Source organism: Gallus gallus, chromosome 2, assembly GCF_016699485.2.
Source record: "Gallus gallus isolate bGalGal1 chromosome 2, bGalGal1.mat.broiler.GRCg7b, whole genome shotgun sequence".
Taxonomy (NCBI): Eukaryota; Metazoa; Chordata; class Aves; order Galliformes; family Phasianidae; genus Gallus; species Gallus gallus.
The window spans coordinates 23748943-23772106 of record NC_052533.1 but is presented as its reverse complement, the minus strand read 5'-3'; the positions used below and the strand labels follow the sequence as shown (position 1 = coordinate 23772106).

General features: G+C 46.9%; 2 protein-coding genes across 13 annotated transcripts in view; one reads left to right on the top strand and one right to left on the bottom strand.

The window, feature by feature from the left end:
* Positions 1 to 1099: 1099 nt before the first annotated feature.
* Positions 1100 to 22590, top strand: PON1 (paraoxonase 1). 2 transcript variants are annotated; one of them, NM_001201468.2, is made up of 10 exons: positions 1100 to 1198; positions 5575 to 5645; positions 8875 to 8930; positions 10084 to 10249; positions 11283 to 11409; positions 12223 to 12423; positions 13078 to 13159; positions 13704 to 13832; positions 14669 to 14835; positions 16543 to 22590. In NM_001201468.2, the coding sequence occupies exons 1-9, from the start codon at positions 1125 to 1127 to the stop codon at positions 14825 to 14827; spliced, it is 1065 nt and encodes a 354-aa protein (NP_001188397.2). In that variant the 5' UTR covers positions 1100 to 1124; the 3' UTR covers positions 14828 to 14835; positions 16543 to 22590. The 2 variants fall into 2 exon arrangements, with proteins under 2 accessions (NP_001188397.2, XP_015136783.2); XM_015281297.4 differs by having other exon boundaries at positions 14669 to 14864; positions 16543 to 16730.
* The window catches only part of PPP1R9A (protein phosphatase 1 regulatory subunit 9A), a 174718-nt gene continuing 168264 nt past the window's right edge, over positions 16711 to 23164 (bottom strand). For all 11 annotated transcript variants that reach the window (XM_046930244.1, XM_040695473.2, XM_040695472.2 and 8 more), the window contains one exon: positions 16711 to 22414. In XM_046930244.1, the coding sequence (XP_046786200.1) occupies positions 22202 to 22414 (213 nt within the window). In that variant the 3' untranslated portion in view covers positions 16711 to 22201. The remainder of the gene's footprint in view (positions 22415 to 23164) is intronic.

Sequence of the window (23164 nt, the reverse complement as noted above, 5' to 3'; positions counted from 1 at the left end):
AGTCGGTTCAGTGACACATTGTGTTTCATTAATGATTCAAACACGATACATTTGGAAACAGTTTGTTGTGAAATCCAAATTTGTTTGGGCACTGCTTCCATATCTTATCTATTAAAATATAAGCTGATACATGATAGAGAGCAGGCATGAAGGGCATATCTTCTGCATGTGACATATTTAGGACTCCCAGAGTTTCAGTAGAAACGATTCCCTTTACTCTTAGCCACGTAAGCGCTCCCTTTGGTCTTCTCGTCAGGCTGGCTGACATCCATCTATTATGAGCAGAGAAAGACCAGCCATCCCCAGGATACTGCTCACCTGACTTACCATTCTGTCTCCAGATGGAATGAATGCCCCTGGACGTGCCTCCAGTGGGCTCTCTTCTTTCCCTGTTTCGTTTGTCTCTCTCCAAACTGCTCAGTCAATGTAAGACATCCCACCACCCTGCTCTGCTCATTTTCTCCACTCCCCGACACAGTATTTTTCCCTTGACATAAACTCAGCACCTGGTTACGTCCACAACAGCTCATTCCTGATTTCAGCCACTACGCTACAAAGAAAGAAGTTACTCCCAGGGCTCTCCTGTCTGCCCTGAAGACGAGTGTGGGGGAAATGGGGACAGAGCAATAGCAGCAGGGCTTCTGGCACTGCTGTAGCTGCTCGGCCAGCCCACGGGGTGCTGGGGGGATATCTGAGCTTGAGTTGGCCCCTGGAGTCTCCATGTCTAATGGCTGCAGGGTAAAAGCCAGTCCATAGGGAAGATTGGTTATCTGTTTTAGGCGCATTTCAGCTGAATTACTGCCTAAAAGTAGCTGTTTTCCCACTCATACAGGGTGCCAAGGTGGCGTGGCATCACCAAAATGCATGATAAAACCACCACTTGCTTCAAAAGGGTACTACTTGAAAGGCATCTACTAAGCTTTACTGAATAGTTAAAGCTCTTCACACTGAGTTCACAATGAGACTTCGAACTAAGCGCTGGCCTACGAGCACGTGGAGCCGACGGAGGGCCGTCCCCGCAGCGGGCCGTGCTGTGCCCGCGGGAGCTGCGCGCTCCCCGCCCCCGTGCGGCGCGGCCCGGGGCGGGGCGGGAGGCGGCGGGCAGCGCGGAGCCGGGAGCGGCCATGGGGAAGGTGCTGGCGGCGGCTCTCGTCGGGATAGCGGCGGCGCTGGCGGCGGAGCGGCTGCTGGCGTTCCGGTGAGCGCGGCGGGAGCGGCGGGAGCGCGGCCGGGGCGCGGGACGCCGCCTCGTGCCGCGTCCCCGCGGGGGGGGGTCCGTCGCCTCGGGGTGTGAGGGCTGCCCGTTGGCCGGACGGGACGTGGGAATCGGGGTGCGAGCGGCCGCTGCGCTGCGTCGTGCTGAGGCCGAGCTCCGGCTGATAGCCTCTGTGCGTGTGAGGTGCAGCCCGAGTTGGAAGCTCGCTGTGCCCCCTGAGCTGTGCGCCGGCGCTGAGACAAGTTCACCTGTAACCGCCTGGGTGGTGAAGTACTTCGTTGCACCCTGGTGCGTCGTTACAGTTGGGATCCAGATGCTAAAGGACGCACGCCCGGCTCTCTGACCTGCGGGTCTGCAACTCCTGCAGCCACTGGCAGTCAGGTAGAGGCAGATCTCCCACTAAAAGTAGGATCCCCCGGTGCCTGCGGGTGGGTTTCCTGCACACTGAGCTCTCAGCAGTACCTTTAGGGCCGGTATCCCCGGGACCGCCTGGCTGGAAGGCAGGAACCCAGCACAGCCTTCTGCTGCTCCTGGAGTTTGGTATATTGTGCCTACATAGCGTGGTACAAGAGTCCCTGAAGTGCTTCAAAGATTAGGCTTGAGGAATTGCTACAGATCCGACAGACCTCATTCTTCTTAAATCAGGTTTGTTTATGCAGCTATTATCTCCCTAATAGGCCTCGAGTAAAGTTCCTGCAGCAGAAAAAGAAGTTATTGTGTGTTTCTGGCTGAAGTTACACAGATTGTCCTGCCGACACACTGCAGCTGCTGACCGTTCCCCAGAGAAAGCCCTGATCACGTTTGTAAAACTTGAAAAGGAGTTATGCTGGGCTACTGTTTTCCTCAGAAGAGTGTGCATATATGTAACTTGTTCACATGTGCACACCGTGTTCCCGCATGCATATAGGAACGCTGTGTATATAAGGGATATCTGTTGTTCACACACATGCACAGAGCGTTATCATGCCATGACACTCAGTACCGATGTGCCCCCCAGCCTGTGCTCTGTGCTGAAGCAGCTCTGTGCTGCCAGAAAGACTCAGGCGGTTTAGAGGCAACTGGGAGCAAACCCAACAATTAGAGGGGATTTTCAGTCCTGTCAGGTAGGAAGGAAAGTTCTGGGGCTGCTTAGCCTAGAGAAAGGGAACAGTGAAAGAGAGGGCTTTGAATATGTGACGGGTCGCTGCTCGGGAGAGGGATTGCTGTTCTGTGCCTCAAAGTGGGTCGGTAGGCGGGGGGCTGGAGCTGGAGAAGGGCGAGGTGCCAAGCGCCAGGCTGCACCGAGAGGCAAATTCCTGTTTTCCTGAAGCTGTGTCCCCTGGTCTGCAGGTCCGACGTGCTTTCGGAAGGCCGGTCAGCTATCTAGGCCATCTGGCTCGGTAGCGGAGGCTGCCTGAGCTAGATAAACTGACACATTTTGAAAAAGCCTCTGTGTATGCTGCAGGCTTGTGACCGGTGTCCTTTCGAATTACTCTCATTCCAGTTCACAAAGTGTTTCCCTGGGAATGCCGTTGGGATATCATCATCTCCCCTCGGCTGCTGGCTGTGTTCCCGCTGTGCTTTTGGTGCTGCGAGGCTTGCAGGCCGCCGGGGAAGGGCTCCTGCAATAGGGAAGGCAGAAATCCCAAGGAAGCAGCAGCGTGAATGCGGGGCATGGCCGCCCTGAGCTGGGGTCACGCTGTGCTGGGGGCTGAGATCCCCCCTGGGGGTTCCTCCTGGGAGAGTTCCTGCGAGAGCTTTTCTTGGCTCCTTTCCCTTGCATTCCTCTGCCCTATTTGTCCTTTCTCCTGGCCTGATGGGAACAACCTATGTCGGCGACACAGCACCCAGTGAAGTTAGAACCCATCTAATGTGGGGCTGACATACCATGCAGTCCTCAGCTGCGTCACATCTTTCTCATGCTGCTGACTGAGACTGCTGTTTAGTTTATGCTTAAAACTACGAGGGCTGTCCTGACAGCAGTGCTTCCTATGCCATTATATTGGACCATGACATCAGAGGTGGATGTCGGTGGTCTGGCAGCAGAGGTTGGACCTTCCCACCAATATTCTATTATGTGTTGTTGACGTGTGACGATGGCAGCAGAGGGGCAGTCTGACACAATGGCGTCTGACTGGCAGTGTGTATGAAGTAAAGGTGTGACATTGAAAACCTCCACACAGAAAAAAATGGCACCCACTGACATTCACTGACCCTTGGTGAACGTTTGTGGAGCCCCAGCAGTGAATGTGGGCACAGTGAGGCAGTGGGTGGTGCAGTTCAGCAGTGGTGACAGCAACATGAAAGACAAGCCACATTCTGGACATCCACACACAGCTGTCACACCACAAAATGTCTTGGTCATCTCATTTACATGAATCGGCTTTACACCAAGGAACAGTGTTTGCTCCAGGTGGGTTCCACAGATTCTCACACAGGAACAGAAAGAATACCATATACAAGTTTTTCGGGATCTACTGAGCCAATACGAGGCTGAAAGTGACAGTTTTCTGGATCACATCATTACCAGTGATGAGATGTGATGTCACCACTATGAGCTGGAGTCAAAACGGCAGTCTGTGGTGTGCCGACATGAATTCCTCATCCAAGAAAACGTTCAAGGTGCAGCCCTCAGTGGTTAAAATGATGTGCACTGTTTTTCGGGGCAGGAAAGGAGTGATCCTCCTGGATTTCAACCCAGGCCATTCTACGATTCTATGATTCTAAGATTTCATGGAACCTGGAAAACCATCAGCTGTGACCACTGTATTGCGATGCTGACTAAGCTGAAGGCTCCAACTTCCAGAGTCAGGCCAGAGAAAAAACAGACATTCTCTTGTAATACAATCACACCAGGCCCCATCCCAGTTTGAAGACCATGGGGCGCATTGCCAATCTTGGTTGGACTGTCCATGGTCTGGTTTTGGTGCCTTCTGACTTCTATCTGTCTGGGCCAGAGAAAGATGGACTGCGTGGGCAACATTTTCCTAGCAGTGACACCACCATGGTGGCTGCGGAACAGTGGGTCACTGCTGCTGGTGCAGATGTTTATGAGTAAGGCATGCAGGCTCTTGTTCATTGCTGATGAAAATGCAGAGCTAGTGGTGGTGACTGTGTTGAAAAACAGTGCTATGTAGCTGAGAACATGTTATATCAAATAGTGTTATTGTGCTCTTTGAATCTGTTGTAGCTTCCATGGAAATAAATAGGAGACATTACTTTCAGAGCAACCTACTTGTGATATCAATGTGGCTATATTTTGCTATGGGATCTTTGTATTCAGAAGGTCCTGTACTTGGAGCACAGTATCAAGATGTGTGCGCAGTCTGTAGGCAAAGGAAGAGAAAATGTTAGTTTGAAAGCTTTCTTTTTGGAAAATAAAATCTAGGACACCAGTTTGACATTTTTACATAGAAACTCAACATGCATGTTTATGACACTGCGTGGTACCGTGGTCAAACACAGCAGTCCTAGTAGTAGAGGGGCCTTTCATGTGTTAACATAGACGTAGTGCAGTGGTGGAGAGGGAGAGATAGAAACCTGTGTAAGTGCCTGTCTGTCAGTGCCTCATCCTGTAAAGCGTGACCTGGGGATCTGTAGGTGTACAGGAGAGGCCAAAAGTTGTGTCAGTAGAGGTTCAGACTGAATATTAGGAAAAACTTCCTCTCAGAAAGAATGGTGAGGCACTGGCATAGGCTGCCCAGAATGGTAGTGGTGACACTGTCCTTGGAGGTGTGCAGGAATGATGTAGATGTGGCACCGAGGGATGTGGTCAGTGGGCATGGTGGGTGTGGGCTGGTGGTTGGGGATCTTCGTGGTCTTTTCCAACCTAAATGATGCTATGATACTACGAAATCAGAGTGGCTGACAGGGAGTGCTGTGGGTGGAAGAAAAGGAGAAGGGGCAGGGAAATTAATCCTGAAAGTTGTGCTGCCAAGTCCTGCTGGTTGTTAGGATGTCAGCAGTCGTGCCTTGCAATAACACTGCTGCTGCTTTTTAATGCAGAATGAGAAATGCAGAAGTGCAGGTGCACCGGGAATGGCTGTGGGCTGGGGTGGGAGGCTGCCCTCTGCCCACCCACAGCACCAGTCCTGGCTGCGGGGTGCTGCTATACTTAGTGGCTGAAACCTGAAGAAAGCGTGGCTGTCATTTTAGCTGGGGTGGGTGACACGAGATGATGAAAGCTTCATCTCAGGAAGCATGTAACCATTCTGGCTGTTTGGGGCAACTGCCGTTGTCAGTGCTGGGTTTTGCTTGTTCAGTGTTTGATTCGTTGCTGAGATATGGCAGGCAATAAAGCAGAGATAGCCAGGAGTGTTACCTGCTCGGCAGTGGCTGCGTGTGCTGTTAACCAGTTAACCTGCTCTTTCCTCTTGCAGGAACAGACTCAATGCTACCCGAGAAGTTGACCCCGTAGCCCTCCCGAATTGCCATCTCATCAAAGGGATCGGTAGGTGCTCTGAGCCCCCGAGTCCACTGCTTCTGTCTGGTCACCTTCTGAAACCAACTGCTAAAGACAGCTTCTGAGCCTCAGCTCCAGTGCAGTGTGTTATTTCGCTTGGTGGCATGCTTTCATATTTCGCCAAGCAGACTTTCAGGTGGGGAGAAGCCACAGGAAGAAAATTATACTGAAAAACTTGCTCTTCTGGCACCCTACTTTTTGTCATCGGTATTTAATGCTTCAATACATATATGTATATATAGATAACGAGTGCTTTGCAAACGTGACTTCTTTGCAAAGCCACTTGGCACAAGGCAGCTGAGTGGCTTCAAAGACTGAGGGGTCATATTTGTCATCCCAGTCTAGTTTGTGAAGAGGTTCAACTGAGCCGCTGCAGTGTTGACTTTGTACTCTAGGTCGTGTGCTTAGCGCATGGGAATGTTTCTGTCTCATTTTTTTTTTCTCCTTCAGTATAACCAGAGTGTAAAACGATTACCTTTAAACACAGTCTGACTCCCTTTCCCCTGGATCACACAGTTTAAGCTTAGCAGTGGCTTATTGGCCACTAACCCTAACCGTAACACTAACCCTACCCTAACCGTAACCCTAGCCCTACCCCTACCTCTACCCTAACCCTAACCCTACCCCTACCCCTACCTCAACCCTAACCCTAACCCTCTGTAACCCTAACCTTTCCCCCTCTTTGGGGTTTTGGAAATACCTTACATTCTACTGAAATTTGCATGGATTTTGCATGGGTAAGGGGCCGTCGGGTGAGACTGCAGAGCCCCGCCTTTGAACTTGCTGAGTCACCGTGTCGTTTCATAAATCCTCATGTCAGAATCAAACATGTCTGTAAAGTCAAATTGCTGCAGTGAGTAGCTGTGTGCAGAGTTCCTCCGCCCGAGGTTATGTGCAGGAGAAGTCATTAGAAATAGCCTTTGAAAAAATCTTTCCAAGTGAGCTGTAATTTACCTATACAGGACTCAGAGTCGTGCTCGTTTGGCGATGATTCATACGGGAATCAGTTCTCAGTAATTCTTTTGAGCATATTGCTCTTTCCTATTATTGTTGAAGTCTTTCAGGACTTTTGCAAAACACTTGCTCTGATGAGGAAAGAAGAGCTGGAAATCACAGCTATAGCTTTGTTTAATTTCCAAACAGTATCTTAACTTCTGTGCCTGACATTTACATGGCAACCAGGTGAATTCCGAGCACCTGGCTTTCCATGGAGGCTGCAGCAGGTCTGAGAGCCTCAGTTCTGCTGCTGCCTGGGCTCCTACAACTGGGCCCTGCGCACTCTTTCCCCTCACCTCAGCTTCTCAGTATTCAAAACGTGAAGCTAACTCGGTCTGATCTGGCAGAAATAGAAATAACAATTTTGCAGATGTCTTCCAGACTTCATTCCAGGAGGGTTGTATCGCTCAGCCCTGTATGCTGCAGCCCTGGCGTCTCAGTGCTGCATAGGTAGCACTGCTCAAACCAGGGCTTTTGCTGTACTCGTATCTATGAGTTTGTTCACACTTTGCGTAAAGATATTTTTCTGTGCATCTCGGTCCTCCTGGGCCTTTTCCCTTTGAAACGTGATGATAGCATTGGATGAAGAGCCTGTCATTCTTTTGGTCTTGAAAATATTCCTTGTGGCCTCACAAGTGGGGCGCAGGTGATGAGCTGGATCAGCTCTGCGCAGAACCATCTTCAGCTCTCCAGTCTGCACCTGGAAACACAGGCAGCTGTTACAGTTTATCATAATTACTTTACAAGCGTGTTAAAGGAAGCAAACCTAGAGTAAATGGAGGAATTCTCCAGTGGGCCCTTTTATTTCTGTGCAATTTCATCCTTTCTCTCTCTCTTTTTGAAGACTTTGATCTGTTCTGCTTGTCAAATATTGTGCAATATAGGCAACATGGAACATGGAGCAAACAAAAAAAAAACCTGCAGGTCATCCTCAACTTCATTCACAGACATGTAGAAAGGGCCACGTTTGTAGAATCAGCGCTGTCTGTGGGTGTCTGATCACATCACTGGTTTATAATAAACTAACGGTGTGTCCTGAAGCAATTCCTGAAGTACCAGAAGGTGCTGCAGAACCTGCTGGAAATACTTGGATTTTGGAGAAGTTCCTGGGACATAGGCATGATACTCGCTTCCTTTGGGCATGAAACCCAGGTGTGGCTTTTGTTAGCTGCATCAGCAGAAGACATTGTACCAAGATAAAATAAAGAGCAGAATAAGTCATGTTTCTAGGTTTCTAGGTCTGTTGAACTTTTCTTTACAACCTATGTAGATAATGTGGTGAGTAAGCCACTGGTGTGGCACAATTAGGCAATGTGGCACAGGTAATAGTTTCTGACACCTGATGAATCAGTTCCTCTCTCTTCTGCTGTGCACGCCAATGAACACAGAGCCCTCCCACCGTGGTCCCCTCTCCCTGCTGGAGCTGAACCACTGAACAAGCCAAGCCTTCCTGGGTCTTCCTGCCATGCTCCTCTTTCACACATGCCACGAGATGGCTGAGAAGTGCCCAAATTTGCTTTGACCTGTGGTTTCTCTCTAAGCGGTAGTAAGTAGTTCAGGGTATTGCTCTCCCTTTGTTCCTCCCATCCCAAACCTGTACTTTTTAACTGTCCATTTCCAATTAGTTCTCTCATCTGTGAGCTGGTCTTTCCTTTTTCCTAGCAAGAACGGGCAATATTGCAAGTAATTACCCACCGTTAAAAGCGTGGTCTGACTAAGAAAGCCCTCAGCAGTTAAGGATAGAGCAGGCTCTCTGTCACTCAAGAGCTTTAACTAAATATTTGCTTATAATACTTAACCAAGTGTCCCAGCTCGAGTGCAGGAGCCGGTGTGTGAAATTCCCTGGGTTGGCTTATGTGGGTGTGGGGGCTGACCAATCCCTGCAGTCCTGCCCTGGAAATCCCTTAATCCAGAGCCTGTGCTGATGGCCTGCTGCAGAGCAGAGCTGCCAAAAGCAGGTGGCTCGTCCTGCATCGCTCAGGGCATGTGGTGCTCAGGGGACACATAAGCCTCCAAAAAGAGGTGATTCCAGAGCTGTTGCCTAACCTAGACTGCTGCTTTCGCTTTAGTACTCTGCTGAATTTTTCTGCTGGGCTTTATCTATCAAGCAGACGTATGAGACAGTGGCACTGTGTGAGCTGGAATTGTGCTAAATGGGAGATTTTTCAGTGGGGAATGTTTTATGCCTTTTGACAGAAACTGTTTTATCTCTATTCTGCAGAAACTGGTTCAGAAGACATTGACATCCTTCCTAATGGACTGGCTTTCATCAGCTCCGTAAGTATCCCTCTCTGTGCAGGGGCAAGCTCTGCCTGATCTGCATAGGCAATAGGTGAAGCCTGCAGGATGGTCTCTTTTCCAATGAGCCTGGATGTCAGCCCAGACCTGAGTTGTGTTCACCAGTGTTTCCTTGCTTGAGCAAGTGCACTCCTCTACACAGCAGTGCTGGCGGCCGATCTCACACATGTATCCCATTGCGCTTGCGTAACCTTGAATTTCTTTCATGCTGCTTACTTGAAATGTTGAAATGTAAAACCTCTCCCTTGTAGAAAAGGCGTGCTAACTCCTAATAGCCTTAAAATAAAAAGAAAACCAACACCACAGATTTTGTGTGGTGTTTTTGTTGTTTCTGGTTGATAGATTTTTTGCTTCTAGGCTATCCACTCTCGAGCTTCTCTTTGTAATCAGGAAGAGAGGCCTACAAATTATTTTCTAAAACAAAAGCTGATTTTTTTTTCATTTATGTGCTCTGGGCACATCTGGAAGTCTGTGTTAGAAGTGTGAGCTGCCCCAGCCCTGCCCCTCACCATGACTTTACCACGTTTCTGTTGGATGCATTTGGCTGTGCTGGTCTTCCAGTTCGTCCTCCCAAGAGCATCTTTTCATAGGGTGGTTTGAAGCACAGGGAGAGCCTGCATAAACTGTCCTGCCCCAGAGTGGTTGGGTGAAGGCCTGGGGTTTTGGCATCTCCCTTTACAGCAGTCCGAGCCCTGTACGTGGGGCTCTGCTCAGTGCTGGTCCATGGTGACATCAAGGTCTGGGCAGGTATGCTTGGCATGGTGTTACGGCACCATGGTGGGGCTGGTGGCACCTTGATGGTGGCTGTAGGATGCGAGGAGCTTGGAGGAGCAGCAGGAGAACTGTCCCATTCCCACCTGGGAAGGACAGGATGTGAGCCAGCACAGGGTAGAAGGCCTTGTCCCATGCATGCCTCCTTGGGCCCAAGGCCCAGCTTGCTCCCTCTGTGCCATGGCCTCAGGGCTCACCAGAGACAGCAGAGCCTGTTCCTATGCTGCACTGCAGGTGGTGGGTGGAGCAGAAGGCAAACCTGGTGTGTGCTTGCAGACTCCAACAGGGCTCCAGCATTTACAGTTGCGCTGTTCTCCTCTCACCTTTCAGCCAGAAGTGATCTTACGTTTTGGTTTTACAGGGTTTGAAATACCCAGGATTGAAGAGTTTTGCACCAGACAAGCCAGGTGAAATTTTTTTGATGGATTTGAATGAAAAAAAGCCAAAAGCATCTGAACTGAGAATCAGCCGTGGGTTTGATTTGGGATCGTTTAACCCTCATGGGATCAGCACTTACATAGACAAAGGTAAGGAGAACTTTAACCCATGATGGTAGTAAACCTCATCCTAAGGGCTACAAGCAGAACTGTCTCTGGGCCTTGCATTGTATCCCCAGTAACCAACACACCGTGGGAGAGAAAGCAGTTTTCAGACATTTGGTCTTTTGGGGGCTCTTTCCAAAAAGTTGGCTGCTGAACCAAACGCCTTTGCACATGGTCTCAAACTGTCCAAGACAGAAAGATGCACTCTATATTGAAAGGAAAGGAAGCATGGGAGATGTTTGAAAAGTTGAAAGCCACATAAGATTAATCTTGCCAGTTTACATCTCTCACCCTTGGGTTCAAGGGTGTCCAAGAGACACGTGCTTCACTGATCAGCAGTGGCCAGACAGCATGGGGGCAGTGAGTGCTCCCCTGTGGCTGTCCACGACCACCCCTCTGTGCTGTCCTTCCTCTCTTTTCCCCTGTTCTTTCACTGGAGCTTTTAGTAAGGCAATTAGAAGTCCTGAATATGCTCAAAGAGACCCACTCCTGCAGCTTCCCCCCGAGGCAGGCACCCTTTAAGAGAAGTTCCATTGGAGAAATTGATGGTGGCCAGTCTCACCAGCACAGCTGGGTAAAGGTACTGCAGTATTACAGAGTAAAAGAGAAGGCTTGGCTGCAGCTTTCTCAGGCAACATGGTAAGTAAACCAAAGGGACCAAATTTGTTGGGGTTCTGTCCCTCCTCCCCAGCTGACTGTGGCTATATTCCATATAACCAGCCTCTGTAAGGCATCAGACTGCAAAATCCAATGGCCTGGGCACAAATCAAAAACTCTTACTTTACTTCCATCACAGTAGAATCAGTAAAAATCTCATTTACATGGCAGTGCTCCGCAGACTGAGCCATGTCAGTGGATAGATGGAGATCTGGATCCAGTTGCACTGGATCCTGCATTTGTTTGGTACTCGTTCTGCCTCTGAAGAGCCAGGAGGGAAAGGCACCAAACCCCAAATTGTTCCACACTACTATTGCAGAGATCTAGTGAAATTCATCTTTTTCCTTTTCCTTCTTTTAAGATGACACCGTGTACCTCTTTGTTGTGAATCATCCACACCAGAAGAGCACAGTAGAACTGTTTAAATTTATGGAAGATGACAATTCTCTTGTACATTTGAAAACCATTCGACACGACCTTCTGACAAGGTATTGGAGCCAAATGTAGTCTTTCCCCAAAAGAACAAGCTTTTTTGGTAAAATCTGAAGTCGGATGTTCTTGGTTTTAAATTATTATTAATACAGGATATTTTGTCTTTAACCACATGTCTGGTTTCTCTTATCAGTGACTTTTTATCCATGCCATTAAAAATGGTATTCCTCCAGTCTCTTCCATAATGAAGAGTTTTAATAGCTGTGCCACTAAGTCAATTTTAAGCTCCACTGTGATTGATGCCAGTGAATTAGCTCAGTTTGGCATCCATTTCTTCTCTCATGTAACCCATTCTCAGTTCCCTGCAGGTAGGTATCTTCAGATACTCTTTTATTCTGAATTTCTTGTTTTGTAGAAGTCAACATACTTCTAGCTTTTTCTTTTATCATATTTCCATACCGAATTTTCTTGGTCTGTACTACTGCAAAATGACTGTAAGATAAAGGTAGCCTGAAAGATAAAGCTGTCACAACTCCTGCTGGTTTTCTGGTTTCCAGCTGAATGTAATCAAAAGAGAAAATTTTCCACGGTCTTGTAGGCAGGTAGCCAGATTTCCAGTTTATGTCCTACCGCCCTGTTCAGCTTTCAGCACTGCATAATTCTGGTGCATTAAAAAGGAAAACAGAAGTAAAAAGGGAGGCTCTAAACAACACAGTGATTGTAAAAGTTGTAATTTGATGTAAAAGCTGTAATTGCAGCTGCTTTGTGACCATGGAGTGGCTGTGTCCTGTCTGGATTCTGTGCCGTTTTACAGTGCTTCTTCATACCTCCCATTTTGTTCTTCTCTTTCTCTCTTTTCTTTTTTCCAGTGTGAATGATGTAGTAGCTGTGGGGCCAGACAGCTTCTACGCTACCAATGACCACTACTTCTCTGACTTCATCTTGATGTTCTTGGAAATGTACTTGGGTTTAACATGGTCAAATGTGGTTTACTACAGTCCAAAAGAAGTTAAAGAAGTAGCAGCTGGGTTTTATTCAGCCAATGGAATTAACATTTCACCCGACAAAAAGTAAGTTTCTTCTTGCCTCAGATTTTATTCAACCACACGTGAGAATCCCCAAAGCCTAGTTTGGACACATAGGAACCTCTGTGGTCAGTGGCTGCCCTGGCTCATGTGAGGCAAGATGCTACCTGTAAAGCATAAGTGATGCAATGGGTTTGTAGAACAGAAGTCAGATGTCTTTGTCTTTAGCTGCAGGCCATGTTTGTTGATCTGTATGGTGGTTTATACACAATGAGAGCAAAGGCTGTTGCATTCTAACCAGATGGTACGGAAAGTTGTGTGCATTGTTTCCAAAGATTAATGGGGCACACTTTCTGAAAGTGAGGAAAGCTGTACAGTCCTGTGGTCTGAATCCCCGTGTTGGCCAGTCGTGTGGTTTAGACAAGTGAACTTAAATTTATTGAAAAAGAAAAAATAAAAGTAGATTTGGGGATATGACCCTTCAAGGCCTGCTTCAGTGTCTTAATAGAAGAACTGGCACAGTGTGGAGCTTTGTCTCAGTGGGCTCAGTGCTCTCTGGCCTGCTTGACATTTCTATTACATCAGGAGGACTATAAGGTGAAATTCCTTGCAGGAAGAGCTGGGCTTACACAAGAGGAACTGATTGTTTTTGGTGTCTGTTTACTTGTGCACATTGCTAAGAGGCGCTTTCTTTTGAAGGTACATCTATATTGCAGATATACTTGATCATAATGTCCATGTTATGGAAAAGCATGCTGATTGGAATTTAACCCATGTGAAGGTAAGGTGCTGCAGTTCCAAAAAAAAAGAGGTATATGTGAATTTTGGACAGAGTAGTCCCTACAATGCTTCTACTTTTCACCTGCTCGTGCATGATGTTCTGGTTGGAATGGCTCTTGCCCTGATGATCTTTAAGGTCTTTTCCAGCCTGAGCAATTCTATGGTTCTATGATTCCTACTCCTTGCAGAGCTGTGGGTCCTACCAGCAGGTCTCACCAGCAGAGAGGGATCTTGCAGGGGAAGTCTGCTCCAGGCAGCCTGGGTGCGTCCTCAGAGAACAGAAGTAACCAGCATGAGCATGGTAGATGATGGAAAAATCTCAGAGCAGGCTCATGGCATGGAGGAGGGGATAAAGTGGGGCAGGGAAGGAAGAGATCTTTGAGGGAGAAAATACTGAAGTACAGTCAGGCTGGGTTATGTGAGATGAGAGTCTAGGATAGGTCTATTGCTTATGACTGAAAGTAAGACAGTCTTATATTTTACTTCCAGGGCTTCTGACAGCTTTAACATCTCTCTTTTCCTTATTCTCTCTCTGTGCTGGACAGACGCTGCAGCTGGACACTCTTGCCGATAACTTGTCTGTCGATCCTGACACTGGGGATATCTGGACAGGATGTCATCCCAATGGGATGAAGCTATTCTACGATGACCCAGATAACCCTCCTGCCTCCGAGGTGCCTTTTGGGAGATGTCACTGGGCTATCTGTGTGCTAGAAAGTGCCACTGTCCAAACCATCCTGGTATATCTTAGCTATGGGTTACAGAGAAAAGTGCCTGGACAGCCTCTGAAGGCAAAGACTGTGCTGGCTCCTAGCTGAGAGCTTCTGCTTTCACGTGGGAAACCTGAGTAGCACGTATTCATTTTACAAACACCTATTTGGATCCTTAGGAGACAGCTGAATAATTCTCACGTAGGAGTTCAGTCACTCCAGACTCCTTAGGCTGCTTTCTGTGCAGCTGTGGCTGAGCAATCAGGTTTTGATCAGGACTGCATTAATTACTGAGCCGGCACCCCTCTGCCAAACCAAAGCAGTGGCTGAGCACAGAGCAGGGCCAGGAGCGCTCTCCCTGGAATGATGTCTGCAGGCACAGCCCATCAGCAGGTGACACCGTCGTGCTTCCTCCTCCTGGCACCGGTGAGGCGCTGACAGCGGGCCGTGCAGGTGGCTGATTCTTGTGTTGTCCAAGGCTTCCCATGAGACACAAGTCAAAACGATCCACTTCCATAACTGCAGATTTATGATACTGGGCGGTTGTTTACTCTGTCTTGAAAGAGATTGGGAATGAGAAGACGTTGAGTAACTTTTAGCCTGGAGGAAAACAGGCACGTTCCTCGTGCTGGGGCAGCCTCTCTGTTGCACTGAATCCGAATAGCAGGTCTTCCTGGACCGTGCTTCCCTGAGGCAGAACCCGTGGCACTATCACAGCAGCTGATGACGCTCATGTGTTTAATTGCCATCCTGATGCGCCCTCTGCCCGCGGTAGGTTTCAGTACGTGTGTCCTTGCCAGGTCCTGCGCATCCAGAACATCCTGGCGGAGCAGCCCACGGTGACGCGCGTCTATGCTGAGAATGGCTCCGTGCTGCAGGGGACCTCGGTGGCAACGGTCTACGATGGGAAACTGCTCATTGGCACCGTCTTCCACAGAGCCCTGTACTGTGAGCTATAGCTGCCCTGGTAAGGCCTGCTATGGGCTTTAATTCCTGGTGAGCTCACCTGTGTTTCTGCTAGATTTAGTAAGGATGGGACTGCTCTGATAAAAGCTGACCAGCGCCGTGGGAACGCATTCTTGCCTCCTCTCCAAAATGAGAGGTTTATGAAGTAGTAAAGGAAATGGCTGAATTTCAAATTCAGATGATGAATGACTGAAACCATCAGTCTTCAAGTTACCTTTCACAACTACATTCCTGTTTGTTTGTTTTTTCTCAGAGAAAATTTGTTTTGTTAATGGGAATTGCTAACTACCAGTCTGTGCCCTGGCTCTGCTGCTCCTTTCCTAGCAATTTCTCCCTCCACACAACGTATCCCATCTCCCTAGGAAGCAGTGTTTCCTGCAGCCCATTTCCAGCTCTGAGGAACACTGGCTGTTCCCAGAGCCCAGGCGCACAGGCTGAGATGGAAGAAGCTCTCATCATAGAGAGGCTGGGCTACTTACTCCCTTGTGATTAGCCACCAGGTCCTGTGCTGGCTTTTTGACATAATTAACTGGAGAACCAGAGTCATAGAACCATAGAATGGCTTGTGTTGGAAGGCACCTTAAAGACCATCCAGTTCCAACCCCCTTGTCATGGACGGGGCTGCCACCCCCACCCCAGGCTGCCCAGGGCCCCATCCAACCTGACCTTGAGCACCTCCAGGGACAGGGCTCCCACAGCTCTCTGTGCAGCAGTGCCACTTTAGGGTTGTGTCACTATTTGTTCTCACTATTTGTTCTCCAGCAGATGAAGTGCTTTGTAATAAAGAGATCACGTCCTGAAGCAGAGCTGGTAACACAGCTGAAGCGGTCCCTGTGCTGGGACTGCATTTACTTTGTGGCTGTCTAACAGCCAGCATTTCCCTCAGCATTGCTACAAACAGCTGATCAAAGGTATACTTCACCTTTGCCAGCAGCGTGGAGCATCTCCAGGTGTAAACTGACAAATTGCTGGGGTTTGTCACACTCCTTTTGTTTTGGGCCATTCAGAAAATGGGGAGTGTGTTCTCTCACGGCTGTTATTCTAACTATTCCCTTGCAGCAGGTTTTTGCAGTGGGATGCCTGCAGGTAAGAGGCGCAGCAAGGACATGAGTGTAAGGGCTCCAGCCTCAGGATGCTGCTGAGCAGACACCTTTTACATGTCAGTTTTGGACTTCCAGCCACTTAATGCTTCAGTGCACCTGTTTTAATTAAGTTCATCTTGTTTGTGGGTTGGGGCTGCTCTTGCACCCTGCAGGTGGTGGTTGTGTCAGTGGAAGGAAGCATCGGTGATGTTGCTGCTGGGCAGCCCAGCCGAGGCCCCAAGGCTTCCCATCCTGTGCTGCGTACCTGGCCTGGGTTCTGCCAGGAGTGAATCCACCAAGGGACTGACAGAGCGGGCACTCTGTGTCCCCTTCCTCAATTTAATGCTTTACTAATATAGAATCAATAAATAAAAAAGATGTATTACTCTGTATTATATAATTATGAACACTTACTTAAGTGTAAAATGGGAAAGCAGCTTTTAGAATGACAAACGTTGACCAGCATCAGTGTGAGGGCAGCAGACTTGTACTGCAGCCTGCAGCCAAACACTGCGTGCTGCATTCCAGCCGCATACCAAGAACAAAGGACTGAGAAAAAAAGTCACTGTCTTTCCTTACCCTATATATATATATATTTATATTTGCTTCTTTTTGCATCACTGCAGACTGTAAATGAGATCCAGTCTGAGGCCTGGGAGCCACACTTCGGCCAGCAGCTGGGATCAGAACAACGCAGAAGGAAGGAGAGGACAAGAGCCGTGCTTACCATTTATTACTTCTTCTGGAATGACCAACGAACGGGCAGGAAAGTGAGGACTCGATACAAATTCTAATAAAGATTCAGGATTTCTCATTTTATTGCATTCGTTGTCTAACAACAATAATACTCATTGGCAAGAAATTTATTTACACTAACAAATTAACTTCAAACCACGAGGCTTTGTTGTTTATATTTAAACTGTAAGAAAACAAAGGGCCACCATGATGTTTTGTTTTGATGTCTCCAAATAACTAAACATTAAAGAAAATCATCCGGGGGAAAACTCAACGCTCTATAGAGAAGTTGCTACTGACTAAAGCACAAGGGGACAAGCTCAGACATGGCACTACCGCGTCCTTCATGCAGATGATTCGACACCAAGATGTACAAACAGAAAGCTCAGGGCAAAACATGCACTTCATATACATTTGACCTCTTTAGAAAACAACCGAAAAAGGAAAAAATCTGAAGCGCAACCACCTCTTCAACCATATAAAAAGGAACAACGTTACAAAGCCAATTTTTACAGTGAGCACAGTGCATTTTAGTCTTTTAGCTGCCTGGTCGTCTAGCAGTACGTACACCGGTGAGTGAGCATTGCAGCGTGGTCGGGAGATACAGAAGCAGCAATGCAGACACAACGTGTGCGCTGGGAAGTCTATGGGCAGAGGAGCGACCCACGGTCAGCGGTGACCCTGGGGGGAGTCACTCACAGCCCGCTCAGCAATGAGCTGCCCAAAGAGCTCCAGCACAACTCGGGCTTATAAAGTATGAGAACGGGCTTTTCCTCCCGGAATACCAACAATGTGGTCCACCAACCCTGCCAGCCTTCCCCCACTTAAAAACCAGCACGAGGACAACACGCAGGAAGACCTACGGAAAAACACTCCGGGTTCTAACAGAACTTTTAACACCCTGGGAGCAGCAAAATACACAAGGCCCCGCAAGCAGAGCAAAGCCGATGTGCCGGCTTCGTGCCCACAGCCCTGTGGCAGCCCACCCGCTGCTGCTGAGCAGAGGTGCTGAGGCGCACACACATCCACGTGCACAGACACATCCATGTGCACAGACACACACAGACCCACTCCTGTTCATTTCCAGAGGACTCAAGTTACAATCACTTGGCCTCTTCATTTCTGGAAAGACTGAGCCACTTCATTCTTTTCTGTTGTTAACAAACCCCAGACGGACCCATCCAACCGCCCCCTGCACTCAGCTGTTAAAGACTTCCAAGTTCATTAAGCGTGTGCCTGCTTTTATCATATTTCTTTCAGCGTTCTGGCTCACGGCTTCGGTTTCCTGAGGTTTTAAATGAGGGAAGCATGGGAGGAAGGAATTGCTACAGAAAGGGCCCAGCCTCTCCGCCACTTGGTTGGATGACATTGAAGGGGAAGAGGCCGCACCTCAAAAAAGCAAAATCGGGCTTTGCTTTCTGACAGTAGTTTTCCGCTGTGAACACATGGCTAAATAATTCATATATGACTTAATTCCTGCAAACTTCCCTTAAACTTCAGCACTGAGAAACAGCACAGACCACACTGCAGAGCCTTCCAAGACCCACAGCTGGCTATGTGCGAAGCTTTCCTTTTGCTTTTCAGTGCTGGGATGACACAGCATTGCCCACCTCTTATTTGCCAGCACACGAGCAGCTTGGAGTGGAGCAGCTTGAAAGGCAGGAGGCTTAGATGGAAGCAAGCAGCTGGGGTGTTAGAAATCCTGATGCTAGGTGAATGCTAATGAGAGCAGAAGCCAGGCAAACCTCAAAGTTGCCTGCTCGGTAATTCTTGTAAAACCTGGATTCTTGCAGTATCCTGCAGCAGACCAGAGTCATGGCACAACGGATGCCTTTGCAAAAAGAATCAAAACCAAACCAGATTTGCACATGCTGAGATACAAACATCACTTAATTCTGTTCAGCTTCTTAGTACTGGCTGCTGGTCTGCTAGACAACTGTAGCCCATGAGCTAGAACGGGCTCTGCCAACAGTGAGCACAACCACTTCTGCTGGGACCACTGGGTAAAGTACACACAGCAGCTAGCAGTGCTCTGTGCCCTGCACATACCAGCCCGAGCTCCTTCCTCATGCATGGTCCTGGTCTGCCCAGGCAGATGGAAACCTTACTGGGAGCTGTAACTCATGTCACACGGGGAAAAACACAAGGTGGAAGCAAGGTCAGTATGCTTGGCAGACCTGGATAGAGCAAAGAGCCACTGCACTCCCCCAGAACCTCAGTGCAGGACTTCAGGACTCCAGTAACCCGCCATGCTGCATCTCTTACTTTCTGCTTTTCCAAGCTCCAGCTAGCTCTCCTTTTTGCTCTGTGGGCTACGTCTGCAACCCTTCACAAGCCAGATGTGTGCATGCAGGCAGACAGGCACCGCCATGGCAAGAGGAGCACAACCAGAGGTCCCAGAAGCATCCTGGTCACCTTCTGCTAGCCATGGGCAGCTGGGCATGGAGCAGGCATGGGCATCGCAGAGGCATGGAACCTCTGAGCTGCCTGCACAGCTCTGTCAGCACATCCAAAACTGCATGAACTCCAGCAAGAGTGATGCAAAAGTGGGCTACAGATACTCCTGCAGGTGAGCCAAGAGAAAGTCTTTCCAGTCGTTTAGCATGGAGTTACGTGTTTCTTATTACACACACACAGAAAACCATTAGTCTGACTTAGCATTGGTTTACAGGAAATTTAAGTTCACAATGATGAGACAACTTCATCTTCTGTTTCACAGATGCCGTTACACAATAAAAGGGGAAGAAATGCAACACAACTTTAAACATCCTATAGAACAGCAATAGAGGTTTCAGACTGCACTGCTTTTTATGTCTGTAGTCCAGTGACATTTCTCCGTGCCCCCAAAATGTGACCGTAAGAAAAGGAACCACACAAATCTCTTTTATCACAGAAAGAGGAGCAAACTCCTGACATTGCTTGGTTTGCTCTGTTTCCATGTGTTGGTCAATATGCATTTTATGGTTTTATTTTAAATGTAAGCTACTGCTTTTTCATTTTTTTTTTATTTTTTATTTTTAAATTGGAGACTAACGAAGTAATATCACCACAAAGCAATAAAAAAACACAGATACTGTAAGGATTTCAGTAGGTCAAATTAGTTATTCTGTAGAGTAATAACCTGATTTACAAACAGATTAACGAGGCACTTTTCTAAGCTGCAAGAATGAAAACTCAACGTATAACGGCAAGCAGCCTGCTCAGGTTCCTAGGAACACAGACAACATAAAGCAGGGACACCACCTCAGATTACTGCATACAACCACTTGAACATTACTATAATGTAAACATAATTTAAAATCATCAAATGCATTTTATCAACATCGTATTTAAAATATGATATTTCCAGTTTCTTCCAGAGAACTTCTCTCACTTGAGTATAAATTTATAACCTCCAAAGATGACAGAATGCTACTTTTATCAGGCTGTTAAAACTTTGTTGTATTTTTTTTTCCAACAGAGAGTGCACAAATATTCACTCTGATGTGCAATTCTTGTTAGCACGTCTATTTTTGCCCGTGGTCTATCTCAAGAAAAATATCAGAAGCCATTAGAAATATTAGAAAGTATATCTGATGGTAGCTTTGTTCTTATGTTTGAGTAAAATATACACCAGAAACTTGTAGAAATTGGATTTGGAAGCAAAACTAAGGTAAGACTAAGTAGATATGCTGTGTAGTAGCTTTGAATGCAGTAGGCTCTGTCGGTGTACGGACCATTCTATACATCAAAGAAATGATTATGATCAAAGACATTTAACTCTAAACATTGCACCCCAACTGTTTCAAATCTGAATTTCAGAGAACTTGACAGGCAAATCTGAATGTCATAAAGTACAGAGCAGGAGAGAAGCCAAGCCAAACTAAAACAAACATTTTCTTCCAAAGAATTCAACGTTGGCAAATTTGAAGTTCAGGTTTATACCTTTGCATCAACATCTTAAACAACTTCCATGGTAGCATGACTGGCCAGATGAAGGCTGCTACTTCCATGATGCACAAACAGATATGATGTCTCTCAAATACAAATGCTGCTGCATAGTTAGCTCTGACTAAAAGCAGTAAGGTAACACCTCCAGTTTCTTGTGGTGGATATTTGCCATTTGTCTTTTCATTCTTCTGAGGAAATAATGAATATTTTAACGCTGCTCTTAAGAGGCAGCAACATCACCCAGTGTGAGTTATGCTCTGCTTCTGTCACAGTCAAAACTATTCAGCAGGCTTCGCCAATGGACTCAACGGGCCGGGAGAACAGGAACCTCTGGCATATGTAACAAGACTCCTGTTAAACCATCCAAACGCTCTGCAGCCCATGCCTAAAAATTCAGGTTTTAGTGGAGATATTCTTTAAACACATCAATCAAAATAGTTAATACATGGCAGCTTTGGATTTAGTAACCTTCACCTCCAAGGCAGCACTGATTTTAGAATCAACGTACTGAATTCAATCCTAACCAGAATCCCTCTTCTTCCTCTGCTTAAAGTGCACTTCTGTAAAAACTCAAAGTCTTCAGCAGACTCAACTTTGATAATCGTTTCCAATGACAGCTTCATAACAGCACAGCACAAAACATACACTTCCAATGCTTATTGGAGAACGCATCTGAAGATGTGTTTTTCTTGGAAAAAAATACAAAACAAAACAAAATAAGCCCAGTTTCCTGTTCAAAATACATGAAAAAGAAAGCAGAGTGTGCTATAAGAAAGTTAACTACGCACTGGGAGCACAAAGAAATTTGTACAGATCTATACGCTGTGCTCTAGATAGAAATTCATCCTTGCTCAGATATCTAAAGGATAAATGTTATCCTCAGATTCCTGTGTAAACCCACATAATCGTTTAAGGCTTTGCCTCCTTCCTGGATTAACTACTGTACAGTTAACAGAAAGAGTACCACCTCCTGTCTTTTACCCAGGGGGGATATCCACTCTCCTGTCTTTATCTCCAGTGTATATTAAGAAGTCACGGAACAGTTGTGTTTCCAGAGCAGTGTCGCTTCAACGTACTGATGCAAGACGAAACTTACTCCAGTAGATGGAACTGAGTATCAAAACACTGCAGAGAAGTGGAAATTCCAGTTAGAAAGTTAAGTAAGTCATCTCCTTTCAGACAGAGAAAACTCCTTTTACTCAGATGAATAAGTGTCCACCAATCGCTTTGACTGGCCATCGTGTTTAGAAGAGGTGAAGAAGTGGACCATGCTCCTCAGCATCATGCTGGTTACTGAAGTGACCGAACACACAAAGCTCAAAAGAAAAGAGTAGTTTGGAAGGAAACACTGCCACACAAATATGAAACCTGTTAGCTGTCAACAACAACAAAACAAACCGAGGGGCTGGGGTTGTTTAACATGGCAACAACAACGAGCGAGAACTGGATATGCAGGAAAATAAAACTACACAAGATAAAGTTCCCCAGTCATTCTATTTATAGCTCCATTTCTCTGTACACACTCATGTGTAATGAACGCAAGAAAGCTGAAGGGGCACCAGAGTGGGTGTGAGTTTCTCTTCCCTCGAAGCGTTACAAACCCAGCAGCACTTCTGCTTATCACTGCTCATTAGTGCCCTCTGTTGCTTCTGACGAAGACTTCTCTGTTTTCTTCGATTTCCTCTGCAGTTGCTCCTGTTCCTTCTTCCGAAGCTTTTCCCTTTGCTTTTCCATTTTCTCTTGGGCTTTGCGAGCTTTCTCCAGGGATGCTTTCATTTCCTTTAGCTTCTTCTTAACGATTGCCCTGTCCTGGGAAGATGTCATACCAAGAGCCTGAGATAGATAGGGAAAACAAAATTTAAGAAGATTTTCATATGGTATAATCTATCACCAATTCTTTCTATTTTTTATATCCTGACTACCAAAGTCAAATTTTAGTAGCATTTTATAGTTCTGAATTAGTTTCCATCCTTTCCACTTATAGAATATTAAAGGAGATCTCACTGCAACCAAAGTTCTACTATATTCATTTCACTGAGGCAAGGAGGCAAGGACATATTAAACTATTTGCCTGAGGTCATCTAAGTCTACAAAGAACACGACTTCCCAATTCTCATTGCTATTCCTTAGTCAAAAGTTCCCTTGCTGTCTTCCAACTTTTTTGGTGAAATTTCAGGAAGCAAACACTGAACTTTGACTTTCAGCTACGCTGAGCCTCCTCCAACTCCTTCCTATCGTTATTTTTGATAAAACTGGGCTCATATTTTCACTGCATGAACCAATGCATACTTATACATCAGAACTGTATTTAACTCTACTGTAGTACAATTGGTGTCCAGCTTTTGACTCCACTATCACAGCAATCCATTTTATAGTTGCTACTTCAGATGTATTTTTATTTAAAATCGCTCTGTTGTAAAACAGAGCTGGATGAGAAATATGTGCACACAAATACCACTTACATATGGTCCCTTATGATTTATGCAGTAAATATGGGTACACCATACCTACCCAGAGTTTTCACAAAGCCAGTTCCCTGTTTCTGAAGCTGCTGAACCTAAGTGCACAAGATAATTTCTCTGA